The 27985-nt window shown below is 45.9% G+C and overlaps 12 protein-coding genes across 15 annotated transcripts in view; 5 read left to right on the top strand and 7 right to left on the bottom strand.

The window, feature by feature from the left end:
* Window positions 1-354: 354 nt before the first annotated feature.
* Window positions 355-2430, bottom strand: LOC117900885. Its single transcript, XM_034811414.1, has 3 exons — window positions 1816-2430; window positions 1331-1740; window positions 355-1274 (listed from the first exon to the last, which is right to left on the bottom strand). Exons 1-3 carry the CDS (start codon window positions 1867-1869, stop codon window positions 689-691), a joined length of 1050 nt encoding a protein of 349 aa, XP_034667305.1. The 5' UTR covers window positions 1870-2430; the 3' UTR covers window positions 355-688.
* A 291-nt stretch (window positions 2431-2721) lies between these two features.
* LOC117900886 (mitochondrial magnesium exporter 1) lies at window positions 2722-4129 on the top strand. Its single transcript, XM_034811415.1, has 4 exons — window positions 2722-3091; window positions 3147-3579; window positions 3641-3817; window positions 3887-4129. The coding sequence occupies exons 1-4, from the start codon at window positions 2981-2983 to the stop codon at window positions 4054-4056; spliced, it is 891 nt and encodes a 296-aa protein (XP_034667306.1). The 5' UTR covers window positions 2722-2980; the 3' UTR covers window positions 4057-4129.
* A 703-nt stretch (window positions 4130-4832) lies between these two features.
* Window positions 4833-6447, bottom strand: LOC117900875 (ras-related protein Rab-30). 2 transcript variants are annotated; one of them, XM_034811401.1, is made up of 2 exons: window positions 6193-6447; window positions 4833-6029 (listed from the first exon to the last, which is right to left on the bottom strand). In XM_034811401.1, exon 2 carries the CDS (start codon window positions 5984-5986, stop codon window positions 5300-5302), a length of 687 nt encoding a protein of 228 aa, XP_034667292.1. In that variant the 5' UTR covers window positions 5987-6029; window positions 6193-6447; the 3' UTR covers window positions 4833-5299. The 2 variants fall into 2 exon arrangements, with proteins under 2 accessions (XP_034667292.1, XP_034667291.1); XM_034811400.1 differs by having other exon boundaries at window positions 6081-6447.
* A 301-nt stretch (window positions 6448-6748) lies between these two features.
* Window positions 6749-7791, top strand: LOC117900874 (coatomer subunit epsilon). Its single transcript, XM_034811399.1, has one exon. The coding sequence runs from the start codon at window positions 6819-6821 to the stop codon at window positions 7743-7745; it is 927 nt and encodes a 308-aa protein (XP_034667290.1). The 5' UTR covers window positions 6749-6818; the 3' UTR covers window positions 7746-7791.
* On the bottom strand, window positions 7746-8461 carry LOC117900876 (PHD finger-like domain-containing protein 5A). The gene is made up of 4 exons (XM_034811402.1): window positions 8327-8461; window positions 8071-8261; window positions 7922-8007; window positions 7746-7861 (listed from the first exon to the last, which is right to left on the bottom strand). Exons 1-4 carry the CDS (start codon window positions 8376-8378, stop codon window positions 7855-7857), a joined length of 336 nt encoding a protein of 111 aa, XP_034667293.1. The 5' UTR covers window positions 8379-8461; the 3' UTR covers window positions 7746-7854.
* Window positions 8462-8548: 87 nt separating this feature from the next.
* Window positions 8549-14316, top strand: LOC117900690 (coiled-coil domain-containing protein 102A). Of its 3 annotated transcripts, XM_034811141.1 has the most exons (8): window positions 8721-8873; window positions 8938-9008; window positions 9068-9107; window positions 9196-9716; window positions 9787-10327; window positions 12387-12553; window positions 12701-13346; window positions 13489-14316. In XM_034811141.1, the coding sequence occupies exons 1-8, from the start codon at window positions 8721-8723 to the stop codon at window positions 13495-13497; spliced, it is 2148 nt and encodes a 715-aa protein (XP_034667032.1). In that variant the 3' UTR covers window positions 13498-14316. The 3 variants fall into 3 exon arrangements, with proteins under 3 accessions (XP_034667031.1, XP_034667032.1, XP_034667033.1); XM_034811140.1 differs by lacking the exon at window positions 13489-14316 and having other exon boundaries at window positions 8549-8873; window positions 12701-13403; XM_034811142.1 differs by lacking the exon at window positions 12701-13346.
* On the bottom strand, window positions 10443-11884 carry LOC117900691 (glutaryl-CoA dehydrogenase, mitochondrial). Its single transcript, XM_034811143.1, has 2 exons — window positions 11345-11884; window positions 10443-11281 (listed from the first exon to the last, which is right to left on the bottom strand). Exons 1-2 carry the CDS (start codon window positions 11805-11807, stop codon window positions 10488-10490), a joined length of 1257 nt encoding a protein of 418 aa, XP_034667034.1. The 5' UTR covers window positions 11808-11884; the 3' UTR covers window positions 10443-10487.
* Window positions 14317-15040: 724 nt separating the features above from the next.
* On the top strand, window positions 15041-16357 carry LOC117901752. The gene is made up of 3 exons (XM_034812639.1): window positions 15041-15742; window positions 15793-15969; window positions 16027-16357. Exons 1-3 carry the CDS (start codon window positions 15153-15155, stop codon window positions 16352-16354), a joined length of 1095 nt encoding a protein of 364 aa, XP_034668530.1. The 5' UTR covers window positions 15041-15152; the 3' UTR covers window positions 16355-16357.
* A 128-nt stretch (window positions 16358-16485) lies between these two features.
* LOC117901754 (kinesin-like protein Klp59C) lies at window positions 16486-16944 on the bottom strand. Its single transcript, XM_034812641.1, has one exon. The coding sequence runs from the start codon at window positions 16908-16910 to the stop codon at window positions 16497-16499; it is 414 nt and encodes a 137-aa protein (XP_034668532.1). The 5' UTR covers window positions 16911-16944; the 3' UTR covers window positions 16486-16496.
* Window positions 16945-16955: 11 nt separating this feature from the next.
* On the bottom strand, window positions 16956-17233 carry LOC117901755 (kinesin-like protein Klp59C). The gene is made up of 2 exons (XM_034812642.1): window positions 17180-17233; window positions 16956-17147 (listed from the first exon to the last, which is right to left on the bottom strand). The coding sequence occupies exons 1-2, from the start codon at window positions 17213-17215 to the stop codon at window positions 16983-16985; spliced, it is 201 nt and encodes a 66-aa protein (XP_034668533.1). The 5' UTR covers window positions 17216-17233; the 3' UTR covers window positions 16956-16982.
* Window positions 17234-17921: 688 nt separating this feature from the next.
* LOC117901753 (kinesin-like protein Klp59C) lies at window positions 17922-19565 on the bottom strand. The gene is made up of 2 exons (XM_034812640.1): window positions 18865-19565; window positions 17922-18832 (listed from the first exon to the last, which is right to left on the bottom strand). Exons 1-2 carry the CDS (start codon window positions 18898-18900, stop codon window positions 18206-18208), a joined length of 663 nt encoding a protein of 220 aa, XP_034668531.1. The 5' UTR covers window positions 18901-19565; the 3' UTR covers window positions 17922-18205.
* Window positions 19566-20472: 907 nt separating this feature from the next.
* LOC117900734 (carbohydrate sulfotransferase 4) overlaps window positions 20473-27985 on the top strand; it is a 32146-nt gene continuing 24633 nt past the window's right edge. Inside the window, exon 1 of the mRNA XM_034811209.1 lies at window positions 20473-21651. Coding sequence (XP_034667100.1) covers window positions 20717-21651 — 935 coding nt within the window. The 5' untranslated portion in view covers window positions 20473-20716. The remainder of the gene's footprint in view (window positions 21652-27985) is intronic.

Here is a 27985-nt window from a genome sequence, read left to right on the forward strand (position 1 = left end):
GACATTACGTATAATTCAGCTTCAGTTTCTAAATTAAAATATGGTTTGAGGTAACTTTTTTGTAAATATTTTGCGCCATCTAAATTATTAGTTGAAATATCATTTCAATAAAGTGAGCTTTGTTTGTATACGGCTCGAATTTCATGTACTCGATGTACTTTTTGAGAACAAGGGACTGCTGGCTGATTAATTCGATTACAGAAAGCAGCCTAACGATAAACAAGATCATCTTTTGAGGTCAGTTATTGAGCGATCATTGCACTCTCCGCCTGTATATTGGGTAATGTATATATTGGCAATCATTCCCCATTTTGTAAACTGCTTCCCAGCCCTCAAAATTTCATTGCACGCACTTTAAAATAAGGATTTTCTTTTATTAGTATGACATTATACAAAAATTGGGGGTTGGGGTGAGTTGTAAGTTTAGAAAATATCTTCCATACTTTGTCATAAAATTTGTTTTATATAATTTTGTTTTGTTTTTGTTTGATGCTTGCTTCGCCTGCGGACGAACCACAGAGTCCGCACATGCAAGACGACACATAAATCTCAGATGGGAAACGCTCGCACTTGAATTTCTGTTTACACACTTTCGGAATCTATACACCAGGATGAGTAGAATTTATTGAAATATATTTAAACCACATCCCATCGTTCCATCTGCTTCGACTGCTGCTCCTGCAATCTGTTACCGGCGCATCTGAAACCCAACCGAGCCATTCGGACAGGGTCCCCTCGGCAGGCGCAAGACGTTGTCATTGTAGGCTTGCGGCGGTGGCTGATGCTGGTGCTGCTGCTGCGGTGACTGCTGCATTGACTGCTGGCGCAACAGGGCAGCGGATACACTGCCTCCGACCACGGGCGACCAGCTCTGCTGCTGATTGACCGCCGACTGTGGCGGAGGTTGGGCTGGCATTCCACCCATGCCCATACCTCCACCAACATACGGTGGCATGCGTTGGTTGAAATGCGGCGGCATGTTTGGCGGCTGCTGCTGTGGTGGCAGGGGTCCGGCATGCTGGTAATAATAGTTCAGGCCCGGATTGTGAGGCCCTTGGAAGTAGCTGTTGTAGTTATTGTACATGGCCGACACTTGGGACATCTTTGGGGCCGAACTAGAGCGATGCATGCCAGCACCAGGGCCAGAACTACTAATGTTATTGTTGTTGTTATTGTTGTGGCTGACAGCAGGTAGAGTTGAGTGGTTTCCCGCAGGTGTAGCCTGCTGTGGCGTGGCCAAGAGGCTGCCACCAGTTGGTGTGGGGGGCGTTGGTCTGCAAAACGATTAAATATTTCATTTTGGAGAAGAAAGTTTCATCGTCATGCTTACGGCTTATCATCCTCGGGATTCTTGGCCGCACCCAGGATACGCAATCTGGCCTCTGCATACTCCTGTTCGCGCTGCTTTAGCGTCTTGATGGGCTGCTTGGGTTTCATGCCATTCGTATCACGTCGCTCCTCGGCCTGGGCGGGGCGCCGCAGAATTTTCACGGTCTGATTGATGGTGGGCGTGGCATAGGTAGCCGGATCATAGTCATTTGTCGACTTGTGCAGCACCATCATGACTGGTTCGCCCTCAGGCTGGGCCTCGGGCGGCGAGGGCTTCTTGGCAATGGTGATTTGCTTGGGTGCAGCATTGCCAGGGCTGTCCTGCAGGCTCTGCGGACGCTGTAGAAGTTTCATTTTGATAACGGGCTTCTCCTCGCTCGTTTGCAGCTTGGTTTGCAGAGTCATCGAGAGCTGGCCAGGGCGAAGCAAGTGTAATGAAAATGTAATTCGATATGTGTATAATTCTAGGTGAGTTGGGCTACGTACCCCCGCCTCGTCAAGTTCTTCCCAATTGTCTAGCACATCCTCGCCATGGGACATTGTTTAACACAGCTGATTATTTGACTTCTCTTTTGTGGAATCGCAGAGCGGAACACGTTGCGCGCGACTAGGGGCGATGGGAAATAGATTTTTGTTGCTTTCTTGCGGTGACGACTCCTCCCTGCTGCGCGAATTCACTTTCTTCTTTTTCGCCTGCTGCTGCAGCTCGCACTACGACTGATACAGGATTCCTTAGCACTTTTATCAGACATAAGTTATACATATGATTTGTTCACTCTGATTGTACGAAAATGGTACGGTCTCTTCTGCTGCTGCCAAAAGAAATGAAAAAAGACGATACGCAACAATTTTCTGTCGAAATGCTGTTGTTGTCGTTGTTGTTGCTGCCTGACTGCCTGCCAGCCTCTGCTTCTTCTTGTTGTGTCAGCAGCAGCAAATGGCTGCTATTTACAGCAGCTGTGAGTTGACGAGAAAGCTGTTTTGGCCAACATACGTTCCAAAAGTGTCGTGTTTGCGTCTAATAATCGTTTTGGAGTCATTTATCAAAATAAATAACAAATTATTTAAACATTTTTTTATTGAAAGTGTATCGAAAGCAGTGTGACCGCGGAGGTATCGATCAAATATCCCGCATGACCCTCATAAATAAATCAAAATATACCATTGCATTTTCAAAATATACTGAACAAAATCTCTCTGCAGTGTGCACAAGTCTTTTTACTCACTAGCCTTTGCGGTTCGCCCTCCCACCATTCGAAATTATTATAAATGTTTAACTTAAATTTACAAAAATGTCTTTTTAAGTAGAATACAAAATCGAGGATAATGCTATAGGATATACGGTATATTTCGGTATAATTCTGAGGGTCAGGCGATGAATCAATTAATCCGCGGTCACACTGCTGCAATTTCTCAAAATCAAATGAAATATTTAAATTAGATAAGGTCCATCAGCATTTGAAGATGGAATTCGCACCCACTACAAAAATCTACAATATTAGCATAGGTCAGCAGCCCCAAATCTTGCAGATAACATAACGCAACCCAGACACACACACAGACACACGCTTCAAGACCGCACGTGCGTTCGGACCGGCCAAGAGCTGACGAATTTCCTGGTTTCGTTTACGTAAATAGTTACAATCACGCCATGTCGGAGCTCGTAACGCAGCAGAAGGCCAATCCCGTGAAATCCTTCATTGCCGGAGGCTTCGGCGGCATGTGCAATGTCATCACCGGCCATCCCCTAGACACAATTAAGGTTTGCCACAAAAATGCCGCTTGGAAAGTGGTTTCTTATGTTTTCTTATCGGCAGGTTCGTCTCCAGACAATGCCACTGGCGGCGCCTGGCCAGTCGCCCAGATACAAGGGCGTCATCGACTGTGCCGTGAAGACGTTTCGCCAGGAGGGACTCCGTGGCTTCTACAGAGGAATTTCCGCACCCCTTGTTGGCGTTACTCCCATTTACGCCGTGGACTTTGCTGTCTATGCGGCGGGCAAGCGTCTGTTCCAAACGGATGACCATATACGCCTCACCTATCCACAAATATTTGCCGCCGGAGCCTTTGCTGGCGTGTGTTCCGCCTTGGTTACGGTGCCCACGGATCGGATTAAGGTTCTGCTGCAGACACAGACTGTGGGTGGCGGCCCTCTGCTGTATAACGGGACTCTGGACACCGCTGTGAAGCTGTACCGGCAGGGCGGATTCAGGAGTCTCTTCAAGGGAACATGTGCCTGCATTCTGAGAGGTTAGTGCTCAGTCTCAGACAGTCATAGAGTGGAAATTAAATCTCTTTTCTGTTCCATTAGATTCCCCCACTGGCTTTTATTTTGTGACCTACGAATTCCTACAGGATTTGGCAAGACGGAAATCAAAAACAGGACAAATTAGCACCACCTCAACCATTCTAGCTGGCGGCACGTCTGGCATTGTGTTCTGGACTTTGGCCGTGCCCTTCGACGTACTCAAAAGCCGTTTACAGTCGGGTGAGTCATCATCATCATCGATTTGCCAAGTATCGGCAATTAATTATAAATTATTGATGCATTTTACAGCACCGGAGGGCACCTATAAGCACGGCATACGCAGTGTTTTCAGGGATCTCATGGCCACCGAAGGTCCTACAGCGCTATTTCGTGGTGTCCTGCCCATACTCCTGCGTGCCTTTCCAGCCACAGCTGCTGTTTTCTTTGGCGTTGAATTAGCCAACGATTTGTTAAATTAATAGGCAAATTATTTATGTTATAAGAGAGAGAGGCTATTGTTATTAGTTAATAAATAATTGTAACAAAGTTAAATTGTGCGGGTTTTGCGATGGGAAGTTTCTCTATTTCTATCCCTTTCTAGCGCTTGTCTTTATGAGCGTGGTGAATAAGTTGGTGGTCCTCGCTCAGCGGATAACGTCACCTTGCCAGTAATTTCACCATGGTTCAGAGATTGGGTTCTTTTGCTGAAATTATTGCTCCTCATGAACTCTTATTTGATTGCAAGAGTTTCATCAGTTAGCGCTGATGTTTCATAATCTGAACATCAATTCTTGATACTGCGTGGCGCAGCAGTTTAATTACAAATGTATTTATTATTTATTTAGTTTCTTCCATCCAGCAATTTCCTCCATTTATCTCATATTTTGTCGACTACATATTTAATTTTTGGAATGTCATAAAATCACCTTAAACACTAAAATACGAGTTACCAGTTTAAAAATTGCATTTCAAGTGATTGCACATTAAAAAAATAATTTCAAAATAAATAGATACGCATATTGCAGGTTTGTAAAAAAAGGATTGAGTGTAAAATTAATGTATAAAATATACAAAAAATACTCCGAAGTTGTGTGCATTGCAATATTGATATATCATAAATTAGGGTCTGTGATGTGATGCTCACTTGTTACAATAATCTATTGTATGTATTTCTATGTGTATACGTATAATACTAATTCAAGAAAATCGCATTCAATTAACACAAATATTTAGCATCCATGGTCAAGTTGTTGGCTAGTTTTGATAGATCTTAATCGTGATTTGAATCAAATAAATACATGGGAAGTCAAGGGGTTTGCATCTGAATGTGTGTCTCATTTTCTATCAAAGAATAAAGTACCGAAGTTGTGTGCATTGCAATATTGATATATCATAAATTAGGGTCTGTGATGTGATGCTCACTTGTTACAATAATCTATTGTATGTATTTCTATGTGTATACGTATAATACTAATTCAAGAAAATCGCATTCAATTAACACAAATATTTAGCATCCATGGTCAAGTTGTTGGCTAGTTTTGATAGATCTTAATCGTGATTTGAATCAAATAAATACATGGGAAGTCAAGGGGTTTGCATCTGAATGTGTGTCTCATTTTCTATCAAATTATCAAATTGAATATCACGATTAAGCCCTTAAACTAGTTACAAATTTCAGTTTAGCTGCTCAGTTTCTAGTTATTTTTTTTGGCCATCCATTGTTCAGCCGCCTTGACTAGTGTTTGAAGCACTTGAACCGCCGCCGGCATTGGCCAGACCGCCACAGCAATTGCTTTGCGCTGCTTTGGCACCTAAGCTGGCTAATCCAATGGAACTGCCTTCCGACTGCCGCTGTGCGGCTGCCGCAGCTGCAGCACTGCTGCCGTCCTTGCTGCGTGCCTGGCCAATCAGTTCGGCGGCTATCTCGTAGAACAAACGCTCCACATTCTCCGCCTCTTTGGCGGATGTCTCCAGGAAGTACATGTCATGTTGTTTGGCAAACTCTTCGCCAATTTGTGTGGGAATCTCGCGGTCATCACGATCCGTTTTGTTGCCCACGAGTATCTTGAGGACCTTGGAGTTGGCGTATTCCTGTATCTCGCGCAGCCAGTCGGGCAGGCAGTCGAACGTGGGCTGGCAACTGATGTCGTACACTAGGATCAGGGCGTGTGCGGATCGATAGTAGCTTTGGGTGATCGATCGGAATCGCTCCTGTCCGGCAGTGTCCCAAATCTGTAGCTTGATCTTCTCACCCTCCACCTCCACGGTCTTGATCATAAAGTCCACGCCAATGGTGGCCCCCTGGCCGGGTGGGAACAGCCCCTGGGTGAAGCGCCGCACCAAGCAAGTTTTGCCAACGCCCGCGTTGCCAACGAGCACGATTTTGAATAGAAATTTGTAGTCCTCCATAGTTTATTTTTTGGGTGAGCGCGTGTCTGCCTGTGTGTGTGCTCTGCAAACGTAGACAGACATTAGTGGATTTCAAAGCACAGTTTAGACACACCTTAGCCAACGACGCGTAACGCCTGGTGTGGTTGATGGGCGAAGATGTTGGGGTGGTTTGTTGGATCAGCTTACGCCATCAAGGCGAAAGACTACGCCTTGTCTCGTCTCACCTGTGGCACCTTGGCTGGTGGTGTTAATGTTCGCCCCCAAGGCTGCTACTGCTTCTGCTGCTGCTATTGTTTTTTTTTGTTAATTGTTGATGACTCAACAATTAGATGGCCCCGTACACTTGCTCTTGCACGGAGGCTGGAAATCCATTGAAGATATTTTGGCTAGCGTTAAACTATTCGCTATTCAAATGAGCCGTGTGCATGCTGGTGCATTAAGTGCCAGCCCTTTGTTTTTCAGTGAAATTCCGCTACTGCTGTATAAATATAAACAAATCGATTTAGATGACGACACACAGGTATGTTATCGGCAGGTATCGCCCAGGCAAACCAGGTGGCAGCGCTTACCGATATTTTTGCATGCATGGATAGTTCTATCCAATATTAGGTGGGCCAAATATTCGCAATATTTAACAAGATTTCAATGACATTATTCCCAAAATAAACTTTGGCCTTCTATAATCTAGAAAATTTCAACTACTAAATGTTGTGCCAGCACTGGAACTGATAGAAGTTGGTATCGATGTTTATATCGTGGTTTTCCCACCTCTAAAAGCCAACTCAGAGGTTTTGATATTTATATTTTGTCGAATTTTTTGTCAAATAAAATCCAAAGAAACTTAATCAGGATGAGCCGTGGCCAGCAAAACGATGAGGATACCAATGCGGTGCTGTTCGATGCCCGAAACGAGTACTACATTGGCAACTTTATGGGATCCATCAACTTTGTGCTGCCAGAGCAAGGAACGGCTGGAGCCGAGCTGCTGTCCTACATGTACCTGTCGTACCTGGCCATTGACTCCGGACGCATCATTGCCTCGGACATCAAGGAAGGCAGCTCGACACCGCTGCAGGCTTTGCGTCTTGTCCACGAGGCCTTCGAGCAGCCGTCACGGTGCGAGGAAGTGCTGGAAAAGCTGACCGACAAGGTGGCCGGCGAAGAGGATGAGACCAATCTCTGGCACATTGCCACCGCCATTGTGTACTGCTACGACGGGCAGTTCGAGAACGCTCTGAAAATCCTGCACGGCTCCACCAATCTCGAGTCGATGGCTCTCTCTGTGCAATGCCTGCTGCGCCTGCAGCGTGTCGATCTGGCCAAGCAGCTGGTGGCCAAAATGCAGGAGATCAGCGACGATGCCACACTTACACAGCTGGCGCAGGCCTGGGTGGCTCTGGCACAGGGCACGGAGCAGATGCAAGACGCATTCCACATCTACCAAGAGTTCTGCGAGAAGTTCAAGCCGACGCCGGCACTGCTGAATGGTCAGGCGGTGGTCCACCTGGGACTGGAGCGCTACGAAGAAGCCGACGCCGTGCTGCGAGAGTCGCTCATAAAGAAGCACAACGACTACGACACGCTGATAAATCTCATGGTATTGTCACATTTGACGGGCAAGCCCACGGAGAACATAACGCGCTATCTGGAGCAGCTGCGTCAGTTCTACCCAAAGAGCGACTTCATCACCGATCTGGACAAGAAGTCCACAGAGTTCGATCGCCTCTGCCTGCAGTATGATCTGGGTGGTGGCGAGGAGAAGCTCTTGGCCATATAATACGTCTCCAATTCCATGTTTATATCAATACTTTCTATGTATATTCATTTAATTACAATAAAAATTGATTAGAAATGTATATGAGGGAGGTATCCAGAGTAGGAGCACATTAATAGCTGCAAAGTAAAGAAATTTAATTAATCTGAACAGGTTTTCACTGTTTTATAGATAATTACTTTTGTTTGAAGCCATATTTCTTGCGTTCGTAGAACAAATCAGTCTTGGAGCTGCCCAGATTCACGATTTTGGGGCAGCCATCACGCTGGAAAGAACACACCGAACAATTAATCAAATAAAATCCCACAAATTGCGCTATGCTACTCACATCCTTCTCCTGCATGGTGCAAGACTTGCAGTAGTACGCATCGGACACTCCTGGTCCTCCGCAGATTACGCAGCGTCCCTGATAGGAACCGTAATTGCACTCATCGCAGATCCGCACCAGCGTGCATGGACGCACATAGGAGTCGCAAATTACACATTTTCCATCATCCTTCTCGCACAGGCGTCCAATGGCTGCCGCGTGTGACACAAAACATTGCAATTACTTGGCAGAACGCTTTATTTGTGATGGAACTTACCCACGCCGGGTTGTTTGCGGCAGAAAATCAAGTCGGGATGATGCTTGGCCATTTTTTAATTCAGTTTTGCCGAATAAAACAATTTTAAAACAATTGAAATAAGTGTGAGCTCGGATTTAATTACAAAATATACCAAATAATCTCTGTTATTTATTAAGGAGAAAATACCGAAAAAGGTATATTACGGTATTTTCTGGTGGGTGTTGCGGTATATTTTATTGATGCAGAAAACGCATATATTGAAGAAAGACCACGGATTTCCCCCCGAATTCATAAAAAGGGGAAAAGATATTAAATGAAAAGTGCAAGAAACAACTTCAAAATGCAACAGCTTAGTTAGGCGAGTGTGCTAAATAAGAGACATTGAAAGTACTTGCTGCAAGAAAGCTAGAACATGTCACAGGCAGCGTCCACAACGCAGAGTGCAGCTGCAGCACCGGTGGGGGGCGGAAGTCGACGGCTGCCCAGCGATGGCGTGGGTGGCGTTGGCGTCATGGGGACAACTATGTCGGCGCGATTCGGTGAAACTGAATGGGAGGCACGAGAGGTAAGTACAGCTCAATAATAACAAGTTCCTCCATATTAATGGTATACGCTCTCTCATGGAAAAGTCGCAACGCCAACGCGAGCTGCATGAGGCGCGTGCCAGGGCGGCGCAGATGGAGAAGACCATGAAGTGGTGGTAAGTAGCGAGCAGGAGAGCTACCACTCGACTGTTAATCACTGAACTCTGTTTCGCAGGTCCGATTGCACAGCCAACTGGCGCGAGAAATGGAGTAAGGTAAGCTGGCAGGTTGCCATGGCAACAGTTCAATCGATTTGCTGCAGGAATTTGCCTTTGTTTGATAACAAAAACATCTCTTTGTCAGGTGCGCAACGAGCGGAACAAGGCTCGGGAGGAATCGAAACAGTTGAGCGTTAAACTGGACGTCGCCATGAAGGAGGCACATTCGCTAAAGCGCGAGAAGAATGATCTCGAGGTGCAGATCACGCAGCTGAAGAAGGAAATGGAGAAGGTGCACACGCTGATGATGAAGCATGCGGGCCAGTTCCATCGCTCGGACACCAACGAGGATGCAGAGGCCAATGGTCGCGATGCCAACTGCTCGCCGGACATCTCCTCAGACGGCCTGAAGAATATCAACAGCGAGGATGGTTTGGTCACAAAATTGACCAACGATGTCAAAGATCTGGACATTGAGGAGTTTGCACTGCAGGGAGCCATGCCCAAGCACTTGACGGAGCTGGATGAGGCCGCTGCCGCCGAGGAGAAGCGTCTCATACAGCAGCTATCGAAGGATGATTTTGACGAGGATTACTTGCTGCAAAAAATATCCATGCTGCAGCTGCGACTCGATGAAGCGCAGAAAACTTTGCAGGCCGAAAGGGAGTAAGTGAATCTCACTCCCTCTCTTTTTGTTGCTTACGAAATTTATTGATTTCTTGATTTATTGATATAGTGAGAAGCACGAACTGCACAAGAGCATTGAGAAGCTGACGCTGGAGATACAGGACGTGCGCGGACGCCATGAGGAGATGCGTTCAGCCAAGCAGGAGGCTGTGCGCGAGCTCTTGACACTGCAGGAGCAGCATCGCGCAGAGATGCGCATCGTAAACAACTCACTGCAGGAGGAGATAGCCGCACGCGAGAATCTAGAGCGCCGTCTCACGGAACTGCGCACCGAACTGGAGCATCTGCAGGCGGAGAATGCCTCGGAGTGGGGCAAGCGTGAGCGCCTGGAGTCTGAGAAGTTGGCCCTGGAGCGTGACAACAAAAAGCTGCGCGCAGAACTGCGTGACTATCAGGAGCGTTCGGATCGCAAGTGTCGCCCCATGCAGGCCAACGATGTGGAGCTGCGCGCGCTGCAGCAGGAGCTCTCGGAGCGCAACAAGGAAATCAGCGAGGTGAAAATGTCGCATGCCAAGCTGAAGAAACTGCTGGCCGAGACCAACACAGAGCTGAGCCACGCAGTGCGTCGGGCAGAGCAATACGAGGCAGAGGTGAGTAGATCTTATCTGTACCACCAGCAGATTAGGCATATCAGCTTATCAATGGCAAGCACTTTGAAGGTGGAACAAGAGAACATTTCTAGACAAAGATTTAGACATTTATTTCATAGGACACGTAAATGCAATTCTCTCCCCAAGCGCCTGGCCAAAATCAATTGGCAAAGGCCGCCAGTCCGGTGATGGCACGTCCGAGGATCAGAGCGTGAATGTCGTGTGTGCCCTCGTAGGTGATGACCGACTCCAGGTTCATCACATGCCTGATCACATGATACTCATCGCTGATGCCATTACCGCCCAGCATGTCCCTCATTTGACGGGCAATGTCCAGGGACTTGCCCGTGTTGTTCCGCTTTAGCAGGGAGATCATTTCGGGTGTGTGCAGCTTCTGGTCCTTGAGGCGACCCACCTGCAGGCAGCCCTGCAGCCCCAAAGCAATTTCTGTGGTGGCATCGGCCAGCTTCTTCTGGATCAATTGATTCGCTGCCAGTGGGCGTCCGAATTGCTTGCGATCGAGCGTGTACTGACGGGCTATCTCCACACAGGCCTCGGCTGCGCCCAGGGCACCCCAGGCGATGCCGTACCGTGCATTGTTCAGACAGTTGAAGGGTCCACTGAAGCCAATGGCATTGGGCAGCAGCTGCTCCTCGGGCACACGTACGTCGTCCATGAGGATCATGCCCGTGGGCGAGGCACGCAGCGAGAACTTGCCCTCGATCTTGGGCGTGTCCAGACCCTTGCCGGATATCTTGCGATCCACCAGGAAGCCGCGCAGCTTACCATCCTCGCACTTGGCCCACACAACCAGCACATCGGCAATGGGTGCGCTGGTGATCCATGTCTTGGATCCATTCAAGATGTACGTCTTTGTCTTGCTGTCGTATTTGGCATTGGTTTCCATGCCAGCCGGATCGCTGCCATGGTTCGGCTCGGTCAAGCCAAAGCCGCCTGAGGGGGAGAGCGACACATTTTAGGTGCTGCTACAGATGCTCTCTGTTTGGGCACACTCACCTATCAGCTTGCCCTGCGCCATGCTTGGCAAATATCTTTGCTTCTGCTCTTCCGAACCATAGTCGTAGATGGCGCCCATGGCCAGCGAGCTCTGTACACTCACTGCCGAACGGTAGGCGGAATCCACGCGCTCCACTTCGCGGGTGAGCAGGCCATAGGCCACACTGGACACGCCGGCACAGCCGTAGCCCTTCAGGGTGCATCCCAGTACGCCCAGACTGCCGATCTCCTCCATGATCTTCTTGTCGAACTGTTCCAGCCGATTGGCCATCTTCACGCGGGGCAGCAGCTCCGCCTGGCAGTAGCCGCGGAAGGCGTCGCGAATGGCCACCTCCTCTTCGGTCAGCTGGCTCTCTAGGTTGAGGGGATCCTGCCAGTTGAATTTTGGCGCCGCTGCCTTGCTGCTGGCCAAGCGGCGAGCACAAGGACTCACCAGTTTGCTTATCACACTTTGCGCAATCATTTTTCGTGTCTCTTTTGCGTTCCTTTTCGTACGAAATTCGCAGTTACAGCTGTTCTCCGGTTGGCTTTTGTGAGAGAAATGAGAAAAGCTCCCCAGAAGCTCCAAAGCTGCAACGGGTTTACTCTCTTTTGTTTTTCAAAGTGTATTAAAATAGGGTGGGCATGCCCAGATTGTGCTCTCACTAAATAGTGGCTTAATATGTTTTCATACAAAGCGAGAGAGAGTGACACTAAAGTATGCCACCCCGTCCCCATGGTGCTTATTTACCTCGCAAAAATTGTTTTTGTGCTCTCGCGGATCATAATCTGCGGCCCCTAAATTTCCGCACATTATCACACATTTTATTTTGGACTTGACGATAGAACATAAACATGAAGTGGAGCTGGAAAAGTTTCCAATTGTTATCGCATCTTGCCTAGCGGGGGTCGGCAGCTTATCTGCGCACGCCCATTGTGCTTATTTCCAAGCAGGGGAATCTTGGAATGGATGAATGGAATAGTGATTGTAGGCGAGTGTGTGAGTGTAGACTGGATGGAAGCAAATGAAACTAAATATCACCCATCTCTTTTCTTCTGCCAGGTTAAGCGTCTACGCCAGCGTGTGGAGGAGTTAAAACGGGAACTAGCGGGTGCCGAGGATGAACTGGATTCGGCGGTGAACCAAGTGCGTCGTCTGCAGCGCTCCAACGATGAACTAGTTGGCCAGACAGAGGGGTTTCAGGTGCAAATTCAACATTTACAAAACAGGTGAGACTCGCACTTGCCCATGTACATATTAGTAAGTCCTTACCCTATAACTCAACTACTAAAACTAACTTTTCATTGGTGCTGGTGCCTGCTAATCCACTGCTAACCACTCACACCCCTCCGTAATCCCTCGCAACTAAACCAAAGACGAGCCCCGAGTCCGCAGCTGCGCGGCATGGGTGGTGTTCAATTGAGGAATAAAATAGCCGTAGAGCTGCCCAACGATTGTCTGCCAAACATCAATGATCTGCGCCAGATCTTTGATGATTCGCAGGCGGGCATGCGCAGTTCCCATAACGGTAGCGATGCGGCTGTCCACCATGCTGCTTCTGTGAAGCGTTCCAGTCACACGGAGCGCACGCTGCTACAGCAGCAGCAGAGCAGCGCAGCCGCCTCAGCAGCAGCTGCAGCGGCGGCAGCAGCGGCCTTCTACGATGCCAAGCCCACGCATCTGGAGGAGAACATTTTCGAGTCAAAGTCGCGCAATTTGGAGTTTGAGCGAGCCAAGCAGAAGTTCGACAATCCCCATGGATCGCACCATCACCACCATCAGAGGCAGCGGTCGGGCAATGGACACGGCCGATACGGCAGTGCCGGCAGCAGCAGCAACTGCAGCAGCGCCAATCGCTCGAATCTCGTGCTGCCGCTTAAGTGCATGACCAATGGGGGGAATCCTTCGTCGGGGTCCGGCAAGGAGGAGTTGAACCGGCAGCTGTACGAGGCGCACGAGAAGGAGCAGGGCTATGCCCGGAACAGCATCAATCTGGATGGTCTCAAGGTATCCGACGATGAGGTGAGCCGCACGGAACCCAGTTCTCTTCGCATCTTTTACTAACTATTTTCATTTCTGGTATTATTATTTTTGGTGGTATTTACTCTGAATTCCGATATTGTGCAAATGAAATAATTAATTTTCTGTATTTTGGGTTTTGCAGACTCCGTAGCTATGGTTCGACAAGCTTACTGCTGGACGATGAGACCGAAGGCAATAGCGATTGAGCTTTGAGGATTGGAGGATCATTTCAATTGAAGATTTATGGTATTAACAGCTAGTATTAATTTCACCCAACACCAGAGGTCCCAAGGTACAGCACTTCATGATCATAGGGGCCCACCATCAACTTGTTCCTTAGTTGATTCATAAGTTTACTTAAGTACTCGGGAATACCCATAGAACGCAGTAGACTATGTCATTTAATAAGCTTTTTATCTTCAAAAATATTCCATTTATAGTAAGCATTATTAGCTGGCATTTTAGCTGGCCATATCTCGCATCTCCCCCATTTCTATGAGCATAATCATCCCTTGCCTTGCGTAAAAAACACAGACTAAACCGCATTAACAGACTTAATACCAGTTATACGTATTGATTGACTCATAATACAGGTTCGATTTTTCTGCAGTGCCAGAAATCCCATAGAAATTTTACAAAAATTTACTCCGAACAAAGTCCCAGTATGCTGCTGCTGGCTGGGAATCGATATCAATTGAATATTTATTAAAAATCTCGAGATCTGTGTACTCTTTCCTAGTCCCCCCCCCCGTATACCTTTTGTTTATTTTTCCAAAAAAAGGTTCGCACTCTTCAGATTTACAGCAGCAGCAGCATGTTGGGAATATCTTATAGTGAATAAATATTTGAATTAAATTATTATAATGTACGTATTATAATTTAGCAATATTAGTATTCTAGTGTTTTAAATAATATCAATTTATATAATTAACCATATAACAAATATACATACATATATAACGAGCTACAACTGATATTCCAATAAAGTTTTGGATGTTAACATTGAATATACATTTTTAATTATTTTATGTCTGGAATTTCTTAAATCTTTTGTGGAGTTTATTAAGTATATTCACATATGTAAGGCTATATTATTAGGATTCGTTTGGATAAAGCACTATATTTGCCATAAGTTTATGGAGTTTATTACATTATTTTTTTTTTATATTTAATCGCTACAGCGAAATTGTTTGGTCGCAGAGATGAGTCCGCATTGACCAGATATTTCAGTTTTGTGTTGAATATTATAAAAATGTACTGAAAATTTTGAACTCAAAAAAGAGTTGTTTGCCGAACGAACACTAGAATTAGAATCTGTTTATTACATTAGTTTTTGTTTAAATTAAGAATTTATTTGTCCTGTCAAATGTTGGCTTTCTTCACGTATTTTATTTTGTGTACCAAATTCTAGCTTCTGATTAATTCTACATTACATTCAATGCTTTTAGAAAGACCAACAAGACCTTCAGGCTTAGGGTATTATTATGTTGTTAGTGCTTTGTTTTTCTGTGAAAGATTTCTGAAGATTTGTTGTCATAGGTTAAGGGTTTATTTACCCATTACTGGGGTCGTTAGACAGGCACTTCCCGCTTTCTTTCGTTGGCATGTAACATCCAGTTTGCATTTCTTTTATGTATAAGTTTTGAGAAAAATGTCTGGAATGACAGTTGACTCTTATCTCTCTTATCAAATTTAGTTTTCTACGTAAATCATTCGTGAGAACACAAAACCAGCAAACAGTTTGAGATTTATACCAAATTTTTCAGTTTAGCACAGAAATAAAATTTCCAATAGAAATTTTCGACCATGGTTCAGCTTTCGCGTAGCACAAAATTTACCTGCATTTGCTTTGGCATCTATGTGTCGTATGCGGTGTTCATATTCCTGCTGTTGCCGTTGCTGATGCCCGATCCGGTGACGCTGCAACGGTCGATGCTCGCCTACAAGACCCGCCACCTGGGCAACCTGACCAAATACACGCTGGAGACGGGCGGTGAGCCCATACGCTCGCTGTTGGTCACATTCCGGGGCTCGGGTGCACTGAAGCTTCTGGATAATTTGTCCTTTCAGCCGGGCTGCTATCAGCACTATGCCCCACTGATTGCCTACCAGAACCGCATGAATGCGGCACAGCGGCATGAGCAGGCGCTGGAGGAGATTCTGGCGCTGTACCAGTGCGACTACAATAAGTCGGCGCCGATGCTCAGCTGGGGCATGAAATCGTCCACTTTCCAACGCTTCTATGGCGTGCAGTGGAAGAACAGCCTGATCTATCCAAAGGATGTCTGCTGGGACGCACAAGTAATGGCGGATATCTGCAAAATTCATCCATTCCTCAACATGGCCGTGTACAATCTGAGGCTGGAGTATTTGAGTTCCCTGTTGGATCGAAAGGAGTGAGTATTCTTTCCTCATTCTTCATTCATTATTTATTCTTCCTTTCCAGTCTCAATGTTAAGATCATGCTGCTGATTCGTGATCCCCGCGGCACAATGTACTCACGCGCCAATAGTGCCTGGTGTGCCAGCAGTCCAGACTGCCAGGCGGCAAATTTATGCAGCGATATGGCCAGTGATTACAAGACGGCTATGAGTCTCATGAGGCTCTTCCCGCATAGCTTTGGGTATGTTAATAACTCTCCAACTTCTGCAACGCATCTCCTCATCCGAATGTCCAACAGCGTCGCACGATACGAGGACCTCGTCAGCAAACCCGAGCAGACCATGCAGACAATTTTCCAATTTTACGGCCTGCCAATGAAGCGTTCCAAGGAGGTGATACGCGGTGTTCATCCACGCAGCGCTCACCGTGATGTCGATGGCTGGGAGTTTCCCTGGCGACATGCCAATGAACCGGCGTTCGATTGGATGTACAAAATGAAGATGGAGGACATCAAAGCCATTCAGAGTGTCTGCAAGGATGCCATGAGCATGTGGCGCTATCGTCTTGTACAAGACTTTGAAGGCTTCTTGCCCGAGACCTTTCAGCCGCTGCTCGACAATCCCTGAGTTGGAAACTGGAAATTTACGCGCCAGAATGTTATTGACGGAATCAGCTTTTGTGGCGGTAGTATCAAAATAAGTATTTGCATTTATATAGGAAAATAAAGGAACTTGTTTAGGATGTTTATTGTGGCTATCATGCAGGCCTTTAATTTATTTTCCAATGAACCTCCTTACGTTCCAGCGCACGGATGCACTCCTTGAGGACCAGCAGGAACTTGATGAGCTCCGCGGCCTCCTGGCACGCCTGGCTGTCCGTACTGAAGTTATTCGACGCCCGCTCGCTGCCGGGCAGATCAATCAGCGAGAATTTGCCAGCGGCTTGGTTGGAGTTGCCGCTGAGCAGGACAATCTGGAAGATGGCATGCGAGCTGGAGGACTTGGCGTTGCTCTTGAACTCTTGCCCAGGGCGCGGGCGCGTCCTCGGTCCTTCACCTGGACCAGCTAATGGCAATCTTCCTTGCGAGCTGCTGCTTCTTGCCGAGCTCAAGCAGGTCGTGGATTCACGTATTGTAGATTTCGAAGAAACTGCAGACGACGTGCAGGTCCCGTCGGGCACCATCTGGCTCCTGCAGAATGGAGAACACCTCGTCGGCTCTTTGATCTTTGTCAATTTTGCCTGTTGATGCAGAGTCTAGTTCTGATTCTTTCCCTCGAACACTCCCCCCATGGTGTGAGTCTTGCCGCTGCCCGTCTGCCCATAAGCGAAGCACTTGGTCCAGCCACCCTCGAAGATGTGGCGGATCAGCGGACGAGCTGTGAAGTTGTCGACACTGGCATTCGAGCAATCCTCGTCAAAGATGCGGTCGAAGCAGAAGTTCTGGTGATTTTAAGTGCTCTCCAGGTATACGTGGTGGCGCGGCGCATGCGCCACCAGCATATTTGGCGGCTGCACTCTGATCACGTCCACTTCCCGCTCGGCCAGCGGTCCTTTGGGTTGATGACGAGCTTCCGCATACGGACCATAATGCCGTTGGCCTTCATGGGTCCCGGCGACACGAGCGGATGCAACACCAATCTCCAGGGAAAGAAGCGAATGGATGTACCGCATCGGGATTTCCTTCCAGAAGCATGCGGGGTGTGTCAGCGGTCGCATTGAGCTGGCTTTGCATCTGCAGATGCAACTTCAGCCTCGGCCGCACACGCAGACGAAGATGCTGCCAGTCGCAGAGTCTTCCAGTCTTGCAGATTCTATGATTTGGTCCAGCTGCACATCCTTGCCCTTGTCGCCATCCGAAACAGTCCACTGCACTGTCACGAAGTCGAGATCTTCCTCTCCATTCAGCTTAAGGAGGGACTCCATGTGGGGTTCTCCGTTTGATCGCTGAACGATCACCATCTGCGCTATGGAAAGCAAGTCCATTTTTACAACACAATTTAGAACATTTTTTCGTATGATTTTACAAGAAATTTAAGTCGCAGTAAAAAAATTTGGAATATTAAATGATGTGTTCAACTATAGAAACAAATGTAAACTGAATGGAAGTACAAAATGAATTTAAAACGACGAAGCGACCAAGTGACGAAAATGTCAAAGGTGGGTTGATACCACAAATGCCGAATATATTTTTCTGTTTGTTACTGGAGACTAGTGAGCCTTGAGTTTTAAGTCATTGTGTTTTTGCTACTTGATATCCTCATTATTGGTCGTAGAATCAGTATGAGTCTAGACCTTCGTGTAGGAGCCTGCCAGGGCATGTAATTCCATAAACTACATTTTTTTGTTAAAATTAAAATTTCGTGTAACATTTCAGACTAAAATTCCCACTAAAGTATACGATAATCAAAATTATTTTTCTGAGCAGGGCTTTAATTTATTTTTCCAATGGATGAGACGCAAAAGGGTATGGAAGCCTCCTAGCGTTCCAGCGCACGGATGCACTCCTTGAGGACCAGCAGGAACTTGATGATCTCCGCGGCCTTCTGGCACGCCTGGCTGTCCGTACTGAAGTTATCCGACGCCCGCTCGCTGGGGTGCAGATCAATCAGCGAGAATTTGCCAGAGGCTTGGTTGGAGTTGCCGCTGCACAGCACAATCTGGAAGATGGCATGCGAGCTGGAGGACTTGGCGTTGCTATTGAACTCTTGCCCAGGGAGCGGGCGCGTCCTCGGTCCTTCACCTGGACCAGCTAATGGCAATCTTCCTTGCGAGCTGCTGCTTCTTGCCGAGCTCAAGCAGGTCGTGGATTCACATATTGTAGATTTCGAAGAAACTGCAGACGACGTGCAGGTCCCGTCGGGCACCATCTGGCTCCTGCAGAATGGAGAACACCTCGTCGGCTCTTTGATATTTGTCAATTTTGCCTGTTGAAACAGAGTCTTGTTCTGATTCTTTCCCTCGAACACTCCCCCCATGGAGTGAGTCTTGCCGCTGCCCGTCTGCCCATAAGCGAAGCACTTGGTCCAGCCACCCTCGAAGATGTGGCGGATCAGCGGACGAGCTGTGAAGTTGTCGACACTGGCATTCGAGCAATCCTCGTCAAAGATGCGGTCGAAGCAGAAGTTCTGGTGATTTTAAGTGCTCTCCAGGTATACGTGGTGGCGCGGCGCATGCGCCACCAGCATATTTGGCGGCTGCACTCTGATCACGTCCACTTCCCGCTCGGCCAGCGGTCCTTTGGGTTGATGACGAGCTTCCGCACACGGACCATAATGCCGTTGGCCTTCATGGGTCCCGGCGACACGAGCGGATGCAACACCAATCTCCGGGAAAGAAGCGAATGGATGTACCGCATCGGGATTTCCTTCCGGAAGCATGCGGGGTGTGTCAGCGGTCACATTGAGGTGACTTTGCATCTGCCTCAGCCGCACACGCAGACGAAGATGCAGCAAGTCGCAGTCTTCCAGTCTTCCAGATTCAATGATTTGGTCCAGCTGCACATCCTTGCCCTTGTCGCCATCCGAATCAGTCCACTGCACTGTCACGAAGTCGAGATCTTCCTCTCCATTCAGCCTAATGATGGACGCCATGTGGGTTTCTCCGTTCGATCGCTGAACGATCACCGTCTGCGCTATGGAATTCAAATCCAATTTTACAACACAATTAAGAACATTTTTTGCTTGTTTTTACAAGAAATTTAAGTCGCAGCAAAACAATTTAAAATATTAAATTAATGTGTTCAACTATGGAAACAAATGTAAACTGAATGGAAATACAAAATGAATTTAAAACAACCAAGTGACGAAAATTTCAAAGGTGGGCTGATACCACAAATGCCGAATATATTTTTATTCCCGGTAATCGAAGAGTAAATAGGGTATATTGTGTTTGTTCACAATGTATTTGTTCTAAAAAAATGTAATATATAAAATTAAAAATTAAAAAAAACCGTTTAGGTACAGATGTACTGAGTACCGGGTATAAAAGTGGTGGCAAGAAACGTCTCACACGTCCCTTCTCGTTTATTATTAACTTTTGAATGGATAAAATGTTGCAGAAGCGCAAGGTGTATACGCAGGGCAGGGTAGAGTGAATTTCCCTGTTTAGATTTCCCAGAGAATTTCACTGTCCATCAACATGTACAAATTTGTTAAATATAAGGTCACAAAGTATACAAACCAATAAAATGGAGTATTTATAATAATTCAAATTGATTCTTCAATCGGATTAAATTATTCTTTTAGTGTTAAATTGTCTTTGCAAGCGGTAATATCAAATAGAACATCAGAATCGAGGAATATGATTTAAGAGTCCATTATCAACAATCATCGATGGCAACACTCATCAACAAATATCGACAGCAACACACGAACTTACCCCATGAAGAAATTAAATAAGGAGATCTCGTCGGCAAAATTTCTTCCCTAACAATGCTGTCAATAAGTGGGAGTGGAAGGGCTGAGCGCTGTAAATGTGAGTGGATCGACAGTGGAGTGTGCTGATTAATATGGGGTTGTGGGCATGGGGTTGAAAATTGCCCATTGCTAGAAAAGGAGTTGAAGTTTTCTTCGACAAGCAAACAAGCACTGAACTCTAAGGAAATAAAACGAACGAAGACGCGCAGCCGACGCGACCTCCATATATAATTCTCCATGACTTACCTTTTTCAAGAAAATATCGATAGCCTCGTCATCGAACTGAAGTACCTGGTCAATGCGGTTCCATCGTAGTGCGACCATCACTAACCAATTTTGGACTCGGCCGGACGCGTACTGCGGAAACTTTTGTCAATAGCGCGTAAAAAACACAATAAACGCGAAAAACACGGTCAGCGTCTGCAACAATAACAATTGCAATGTCCTCCAGCTAAGTGGGGGCGCGGTATGTGCGAGTGCGAGCGTGTCAGGGGGAATGTGTAAAGCGTCTGGAAGCAAAAAAAGTGCAAAGTGTTACATTGCCAGCAATTAGTGGAGCATTAACAGCCACAAATGAGCACAGAGGAAGTGGATGCGGACTTGGAGTCGTGTGCGCTACTCAACGGCAACGCTGGTGATACCACCGTCGATCCTGGCAGGACACGCGCTAAGCAGCGCGTCAGTTTGAACTCGAAGCGTCGACGCACCCGAATGTCGCGCCGGGCGAATCTCATTGGCATCTGTGGCGTGGGCAGTCTGTGCATCCTGCTGCTGATAGCCACCACCCAGCATCGACCCCTCACGACGCCCTTCAACCAGGGATCGGGCGGTGGGCCGGCGGCAGCGGCTGCCGCTCTCAACCAGGCAGCCGCCTATGGCATCGATGGCGGTCCCTCCAACTCCCTGGGCAGGAACTCCTTCTACGAGCGCCTGCAGCAGCAGATGCAGCAGCAGCAGCCCTCGCAAACGGTCATCTACAACCTGACAGCTACTCTAGTGGATGTCCTGTCGGCTCAACGGTCGCGCATCCTCACCGAAATGGAGAACTTTGAGTATCCGCGCGGCGGTGCCGAGCGTCTCAGCGAGATGACGCCGGCCACCAACGGCACGCCCGTTCGCAGTGTGGTGGTCACCTCCTGGCGTTCGGGCTCCACCTTTCTGGGGGACATACTCAACTCCATTCCGGGCAACTACTACCACTACGAGCCGCTGCTCGACTTTGGCATCAAGCAGGTGCGCGATCCCGACGACCAGGATCTGGCCGTGCAGAATCTCAAGAATCTCCTCAACTGCGACTACGCCGACATGACGGACTATCTGAATTTCGGGAAGACGCACACATATCTATTCGAGCACAACACCAGACTGTGGGACGTTTGTCGCGAATATCCGCGCTTCTGCTGGCGTCCCACCTTCCTCACGCGCTTCTGTCGCCTCTTTCCCATACAGAGCATGAAGACGGTGCGCCTGCGCCTGGCACAAGCCGAGAAACTGCTGGAGGATCAAAGGTGAGTGCTCCACGAATGCATTTGTCGGTGTAGAAAGTGAAAGGCGGCGGCGGCGACAGACAAGCAGGCGTGTAATGTCGTGATGCGTTTATGCGGTGTCCAAGTTCGTGATAAATGAAACAATAGCTTGGTGACTTATCTTAACGTATTGTCAGCAATTGCCCTCACCATTTTCTTTGTGTGTTTTTCTCTCATCTACATTTCATTTGCATTTATCTTGGAGCAGGCCAAGGCTTCTCGCCTTTTGTGATAATTACTGAGGCATACACTTGGACTCGTACTCGTAGTCGTCGTATTGTGGTTTTGCTTTGTTGCTTTTTCTAAGTTTCGTTGCTCAACTTTTAGTTAGATTATTAGGCTTATCGTTCGAATATTTTCTGGGAATTTGGGAGAACCCTTGAAAGCTTATCAAGAATGTTGCGGAACTTTATTAAAACTGAAATAAATTGTTGACCATTTATCACAAAACTAATTTAGAAGTTATATAAAGAAATCTGTTCCTAAAAGTGATTTAAAATCAATTATGATTCCATTATCAAATCTGATTTCTATTATTATTTCATGGAACTTTTGTCAGACTAAATTCATTGATAAAATTGTTTGGTTTCTGTCTCTGCTGCCATTTAATGGTTTCACATTCGCTTATCTATTCATTTAATTGCCGCAATTGCATACCAGATAGCCACATAAATTAGAGGCTGTAAAAGATTATGCGACGCTTACTGGCTCACTGGGTTACTCCAAGCGGATATACACGTATGACGTAAACTGTCTTATCAACGGTATGTTTACTCTCAAGTGACTGCTTAGACTCTTGCTTCCATTTCCACTCGAAAAAATACTTGGAAATAAACCCAATGTTTGTCTGGTGCTTCAGGGGCAAAATAAGTTTTTCAGTAATTAAGTAATCGTGTGAGGCACAAAACTGACTGATAAGATTCGGGCTTGCATGCAAATCACTTCCCACATTTGTGTTCTCATTACGATTTGAATACTTATTGCTGTTCAAACACGTGTTATTTTGAGGCTTTATTATTTGGCGTATCAAGTTTCATCGCATCACCAAGCCCCCTACAAGCTATTTACATTTGGCAGAGCGGATAACCCTTTCAAACACAGAGAGAGAGAGAGAGGGGGAGACAGGGGGAGAGAGTGAGCAAAGCAAATCCTCTGGCAATAGTCGACAACCCAAAGTTTCATTTACATAATTTCCCATTTAAAATGTAAGCCAAACAAACCAGCAACAAGAACCACAACGAACTGCGGCAGAAATCGATAAAATTAGTGTATAGAAAGAACAATCTCTGGCCAAGCAAACAGAAAAAGGAAAATGTATTTGATTGATGTGATGGTGGCTCGGTCCCACTATGCCCCAGCCCCAGTCCCTACTCTCAGCCCAGCTGCTGCTGGCTCTGTGGTTTCGATTACATTTAGAACTGCCAATGGTCCTCCAGCCCTCTCTCTTTGTGCCTTTTCTCTCTCTCTATAAGGACATTAGGGTCCAATACTATGTATTGGTTTTGGCTTTTGTGGCTTTGCCTTGCCGTGTGGATTGTGTCAATGTTATGCAAAAGATTTACCCTACTAAACAAATTTCAATCAAATCGAGAGACAAAAACTGACATTTTTGTACACAGAATTTCGCTTCAATAAATAAATAGAAACCCCAAACGATGGAGATGTCATTTTTGGGGCACATGTGCCGTTCCGGGGCTTGTAAATGTCTAAAGAAAATGCTTGATTTTGCCTTAATGGAGGTTTGCTTGAGCTTTCCTTTCTCACTTCAATAATCAAATCTTTCCTTATGCCCCGCCTCCACTGCTTTACCCTAAATTCCTAACCATTTTTCCACAGCTGATTCCACTTAAATCTAGTTATTTTCTCATTATTCTGGACTCATTTTCTCGCAAGAGATGCCCAGTAAGTGGCTCTGGAAAGGGCACTTAAGCTTCGTCTGGCACTTAATTGTTGGCTTGGCTCTTCTCCGGTTGCAACAGCAGCAGCAACGGCAGCAGCCAACATTCTTTCACACTCTATTAACGCAAAGTCTTTGCCACAGTTTCACAAGCCTCAGCCTCAGAGTGAAATGCATCAAAATTCCGGAAATGTTGTCCAGCACTTTAGATTTATGGCCCTAACTTCTCCACTACCGTTCTACCGTTCCTCTGCCTCTGCCTCAGTGCTTTTACACACTCTTTTTGGCCACAATTTGGGTCAGTGCGCGCTTTGTGGTGGGCCTCCGAGTGTTGGCTGAGTCACTCGCTCAAACACTTCGTCGCTCTAACTGGGCCTCTAATTGTCGATTGGGCACCGGGACTGTTGGCTGTGGGCTCTGGGTTCTGGATGGGTGTGCCCACAGAAATTCCCTGTCCAGGCTCTTAACTTTAATGCCAAATAGGCATTTCATTTATAAATCACACATTATTTTTATGTGATTTTTCATGGTGGCGATAAGGAAGCGACTTGCGTGGGCTAATTAAATGGAATGGTTAATGGAGAAGGTTTTTCCTTTGCTTTATGTGCGAAATCAATGTTTTATTTTTATATATTTTATTAAAGCAAATCAAACAGAACTTTATTAATGGAAAACCCCATTTTAGGGGACTCTTTATGCACTGTTTTTATGTTTGTTGAACCTCCGGCTTTAATCAAAACTAATCCGTATCGTATCTCTGCCTTATTTTCCATTTAGTTTGCCCGACACAGCGACACTGCTCTGGTTTCTGTGGCCGCTAACTTTGAGCGGCTTTTCCGGCTTGAAGTAGATTAAAATTTGTGAAAATTGAAAGGCATCCACAGGCGGCAGACCCAGACCCACACAATGGCAGGGCTCCTCCTTCTTTTGCCTTTTGCCATAGAAACTGCAGCGGCAAAAGCCGTAAATACCGCAGAAACCACAAAGAGTTTTGGCCCCCGACTCAGTCGGCCGTTAGTTGGCTTATAATGAGCAAAGTGGCCATTAAGTCGAAAACTTTTCTCAGCTGCGTTTGCCAGAAAGAGACTAACCCGCTGGATGTCAAGACCAACACCCCAAAAACTTCTTTTGAAGCGTTCTGAAGCGATTATTGCAGCATAGACGACGCCGACGACGACGACAGACTGTGGCCTGTTTAACATTTTTCGCTGGTGAACTTTTGACTTGACAGCTTTGACAATAAACCAGAAAGCAGCAGAGATATGCCAGTAGTAGGAGCTCGTATATAGCTTTTGTAGATAGAGCGATCGTGGGTTCAGTGAACGTTCAAGTAGCATAATTTTCCAGCGCCGGGTGCGGGTGTCTCTGACTTTGTCTGCCTTTTGCATTCAAAATAAAAAAGCGAAACGGGTTTCGGTTGTGGCTTGACTTAAGCTTCTTTTACGTTGCAATACCCTAACCAGCGAGGGTACCATACATTTGAACAAGTAATTGGAATCCATCTTTAAGTTTAGCTACCAAAAAATTTGCCTTCTTTTACTTGTTTTTATTATTTATTTATTTTTGTTTGTTTTCTGTTTGTGGTACGTGTTAGAGATCGCTTCGGGTGATAGCGTAAATGGGTGAAAAGCAGCAATAAAAAATTGTCGGCAGCGCGCGACCAAACTGCGAGAGAGAGAGAGAGAGCAAAGCCAAACCCGAATAGACTCCTCCAACGACTATGACAAAACTCTCTTTGGCCCGGCTGAGCCGGCAGTGAAAGTGATTGATTTTTTTTCGTAGCTCTTTCTCCAGCAGCAGCAAACACCAGCTGCTGCTCGTACTTGAAGTTTCGCTTTTTTTTCGCTGTTTGCTGTTCGCTTTCTGGTGTTTGGGCGTACAAATAATTTCTAAAAAAAACATGGCTTTTGGGTTTGTTTTTATGATCTCGGGGTGGAAGTTTGATGAGGCGTTGGTTGGATGATAATGGCGCATAATAATGATAAGTATAGAAATTTGGCTGGAAACCAGTTAAGCCAGAAAACCAGTTGCCACTCGAAAGAGTCGCTGCCATGGCCTGTACAATGTTGTGCATTTAATAGTTTGGCAAATAAACTCTTGGAAAATACACCAAATATTATAGAAAATATTTGTTAAAATTGCTAACAAATTATTTCTTTATTTTAAAGCCGAAAACTCTTAAAGGAAACTCAAGATCCAATCAAAAGCTGTTGCTTTCTAGACTTTATTCTGTGTTGCTGCTTTCCTGCAGCCATAAACATTTACCCCTCATAAAAACCAGAACAAAGGCACAGTCCAATCTTCAACGCTTCGGGGAGCCAGAGCCAGTGCCAGAACCGGAGTCGAAGTCGAAGTTGGAGCCGCAGACTCTTCTAATAACTCTGTGATCTTTGTGTACGAGTGGTTCCCCCTTGTGCTCTGGGAGCGTGTGAAAATTACAATGATTTAGTGGCTGAAAGCAGGCCCATCGATCAATGGCATCGATCCGTCTAATGCAGCTAACGATGCCGCAGTCGCAGTGGCAGTGGCAGCCTCTGATGCCCCGAAACGCACCGCAAATTGATGAACCATAGATGGAAGAGGGCCTACAGTCTGCACTCCACTCCAGTCCCAAAACCACAACCAAAACGAATGTCATAAAGCTGCACTGAGGTCTGCTGTCCCCCCTGCCGTCCGAAGAAGTGGAGGGCCAAATCGCATTAGGCGATGCGAACCTTGTCTATGGGGTATCGGGCATGCGGCATCGGGTATGGGTATGGGTATGGGCTACTGCCATGACTACTTAAAGATTTACACCGCAACGCTCCGACCATAAATTCTGCCTGGTAATTGTGCAGCAAAAAATACAAAAATAACCGCCAAGAAACAGAAACAGAAACGTAAAAAAAATCCAACAGCAAACCAAATAGTTCTCCTCAAGGCTGATCGAAGTTCTGGCTTACAGACTACCGAAAGAATAGAGATATTTAGAGATACTTCTTCAGCCACACACTCTGTGTGTATCGTTTAGATTGTTTTTATTTTTCTGTCAGCATTTAAAAATAACCAAACAAACGCCGTTTGGTTTGTTTTCGGAGTGTGGTAATGCCCAAACAGCAAAAAAAAGTGTTGGCACATTATCTAATGGATTTCTATATTTGACGAACAATTAATGATTGCAAAATGACTGTTGGGGGAAAACAAGAAGCGTTTAACAGGTGTTTAAATTCGGAAACTTAAGAAAATTAAGATTTAAGAGCGGAAAGGTTTAAAATAAACAGAGGGAAGCTTTTGGGGGGGAAAGCCTAATCCTAAGGAGCATCCTTGAACCTTTTTCTTCACCCTGGCCTTGGCTTAAATGAAACAAAACCAAAAAACTTTGTAAGCCACCCATAAAAACAGATATTTAACAACTTTTTCGTTGCTCCTGTGATTCCATTATAAATCCACAAAACTTCTATAGAAACTGTGCAGCTGCTGACCTTAGCCCTTTGCCACTATAGCTGTGTGGATGCTATTTTCACACCTAGGATTATCACCCTCCTGACACACACCTCCTAGTTTTGTTGGTGATTTTATAAATATGTAATTTGGTGGAAAGACAGTAGACGGACACCAACCATGTTTCTGTTTTGTAACAAAAGTTTGTTTGTTGAGTTTTTGATGCATTTTTGTTGAACGTGAAACGGAAATTGAATTTACGAGTGGGTTTCTTCTATTCAAATTACAAATAGCAACAAATAAATTATTTTGATTAAAATCTACCCTACAAATATATTATTTACATGAATTTTAAAGTGTTTTGTATTTAAATTAAATATTTTGTTTTAAAGTGAGTTCTTTAAAATGTTCCCTCCATTTTTGTACACATTAAATAGCCGAATATTTGCGTTAAATATTTAAGTAAATCTTTCTCTAAGTTTCAACTGCAATCCTTAGACTTGTAAAAACTTGCAGGACACATTTCCTCTCAAACCTCATTTCCTTAAGTTTCATTGGTTTTCCTTTTCGTTTCCGTTTCCTTTGCCCTTTTTCCCTGAGGCTGCTACACAGCTGCCACATTCGATATATAAACACGTGAGTTTCAACCCATCCATTCGATAGTAAAAGTATTTTGTTTTACTTTTAATGACCGGGGAAAAGCTCTGTGCAGCTCTGTTTTACTTTTCTGCTCAATCTCTTACCTAGCGCTTGCTTTTAATTGCAGATGGAGAGCGAGAGAGAACTCAGCGCCGTAGAAAGTCTATAATTTCTTTTCTGTGGAAATTTTTAGCGGGAAAATTGCAATCGTCAGTGTCATTGTGTACCAAGCTTGTGATTTTCTTTCTGTTTTGGCTGTGTTTTTATTTTCTGTTTTTCTTTCTGCTTGTTGGTATCTTTCCTTTTAATAATTGTGTGAATTTTCGCAGAGAGTCTCGCAAAGTTTTCTTTTAAATCTAT

This window comes from Drosophila subobscura, chromosome U (assembly GCF_008121235.1).
Source record: "Drosophila subobscura isolate 14011-0131.10 chromosome U, UCBerk_Dsub_1.0, whole genome shotgun sequence".
Lineage (NCBI taxonomy): Eukaryota > Metazoa > Arthropoda > Insecta > Diptera > Drosophilidae > Drosophila > Drosophila subobscura.

Bases quoted from the DNA above. Each gene is read 5' to 3' on its own strand.
- LOC117900885 (XM_034811414.1), bottom strand. From the start codon at position 1,869: ATGTCCCATGGCGAGGATGTGCTAGACAATTGGGAAGAACTTGACGAG. The intron at 1,741-1,815 runs GTACGTAGCCCA...CGCCCTGGCCAG, and splicing joins AAGAACTTGACGAGGCGGGG to CTCTCGATGACTCTGCAAAC. The intron at 1,275-1,330 runs GTAAGCATGACG...ATCGTTTTGCAG, and splicing joins AATCCCGAGGATGATAAGCC to ACCAACGCCCCCCACACCAA.
- LOC117900886 (XM_034811415.1), top strand. From the start codon at position 2,981: ATGTCGGAGCTCGTAACGCAGCAGAAGGCCAATCCCGTGAAATCCTTC. The intron at 3,092-3,146 runs GTTTGCCACAAA...TCTTATCGGCAG, and splicing joins ATCCCCTAGACACAATTAAG to GTTCGTCTCCAGACAATGCC. The intron at 3,580-3,640 runs GTTAGTGCTCAG...CTGTTCCATTAG, and splicing joins ATGTGCCTGCATTCTGAGAG to ATTCCCCCACTGGCTTTTAT.
- LOC117900875 (XM_034811401.1), bottom strand. From the start codon at position 5,986: ATGGAGGACTACAAATTTCTATTCAAAATCGTGCTCGTTGGCAACGCG.
- LOC117900874 (XM_034811399.1), top strand. From the start codon at position 6,819: ATGAGCCGTGGCCAGCAAAACGATGAGGATACCAATGCGGTGCTGTTC.
- LOC117900876 (XM_034811402.1), bottom strand. From the start codon at position 8,378: ATGGCCAAGCATCATCCCGACTTGATTTTCTGCCGCAAACAACCCGGC. The intron at 8,262-8,326 runs GTAAGTTCCATC...CACACGCGGCAG, and splicing joins CCGCAAACAACCCGGCGTGG to CCATTGGACGCCTGTGCGAG. The intron at 8,008-8,070 runs GTGAGTAGCATA...TGTTCTTTCCAG, and splicing joins GCACCATGCAGGAGAAGGAT to CGTGATGGCTGCCCCAAAAT.
- LOC117900690 (XM_034811140.1), top strand. From the start codon at position 8,721: ATGTCACAGGCAGCGTCCACAACGCAGAGTGCAGCTGCAGCACCGGTG. The intron at 9,009-9,067 runs GTAAGTAGCGAG...TCTGTTTCGCAG, and splicing joins GAGAAGACCATGAAGTGGTG to GTCCGATTGCACAGCCAACT. The intron at 10,328-12,386 runs GTGAGTAGATCT...TTCTTCTGCCAG, and splicing joins CAGAGCAATACGAGGCAGAG to GTTAAGCGTCTACGCCAGCG.
- LOC117900691 (XM_034811143.1), bottom strand. From the start codon at position 11,807: ATGATTGCGCAAAGTGTGATAAGCAAACTGGTGAGTCCTTGTGCTCGC. The intron at 11,282-11,344 runs GTGAGTGTGCCC...TCTCCCCCTCAG, and splicing joins GGCGCAGGGCAAGCTGATAG to GCGGCTTTGGCTTGACCGAG.
- LOC117901752 (XM_034812639.1), top strand. From the start codon at position 15,153: ATGGTTCAGCTTTCGCGTAGCACAAAATTTACCTGCATTTGCTTTGGC. The intron at 15,743-15,792 runs GTGAGTATTCTT...CTTCCTTTCCAG, and splicing joins TCCCTGTTGGATCGAAAGGA to TCTCAATGTTAAGATCATGC. The intron at 15,970-16,026 runs GTATGTTAATAA...AATGTCCAACAG, and splicing joins CTCTTCCCGCATAGCTTTGG to CGTCGCACGATACGAGGACC.
- LOC117901754 (XM_034812641.1), bottom strand. From the start codon at position 16,910: ATGGTGCCCGACGGGACCTGCACGTCGTCTGCAGTTTCTTCGAAATCT.
- LOC117901755 (XM_034812642.1), bottom strand. From the start codon at position 17,215: ATGCGCCGCGCCACCACGTATACCTGGAGAGCACTT. The intron at 17,148-17,179 runs AAAATCACCAGA...TTCGACCGCATC, and splicing joins CGTATACCTGGAGAGCACTT to TTTGACGAGGATTGCTCGAA.
- LOC117901753 (XM_034812640.1), bottom strand. From the start codon at position 18,900: ATGCGCCGCGCCACCACGTATACCTGGAGAGCACTT. The intron at 18,833-18,864 runs AAAATCACCAGA...TTCGACCGCATC, and splicing joins CGTATACCTGGAGAGCACTT to TTTGACGAGGATTGCTCGAA.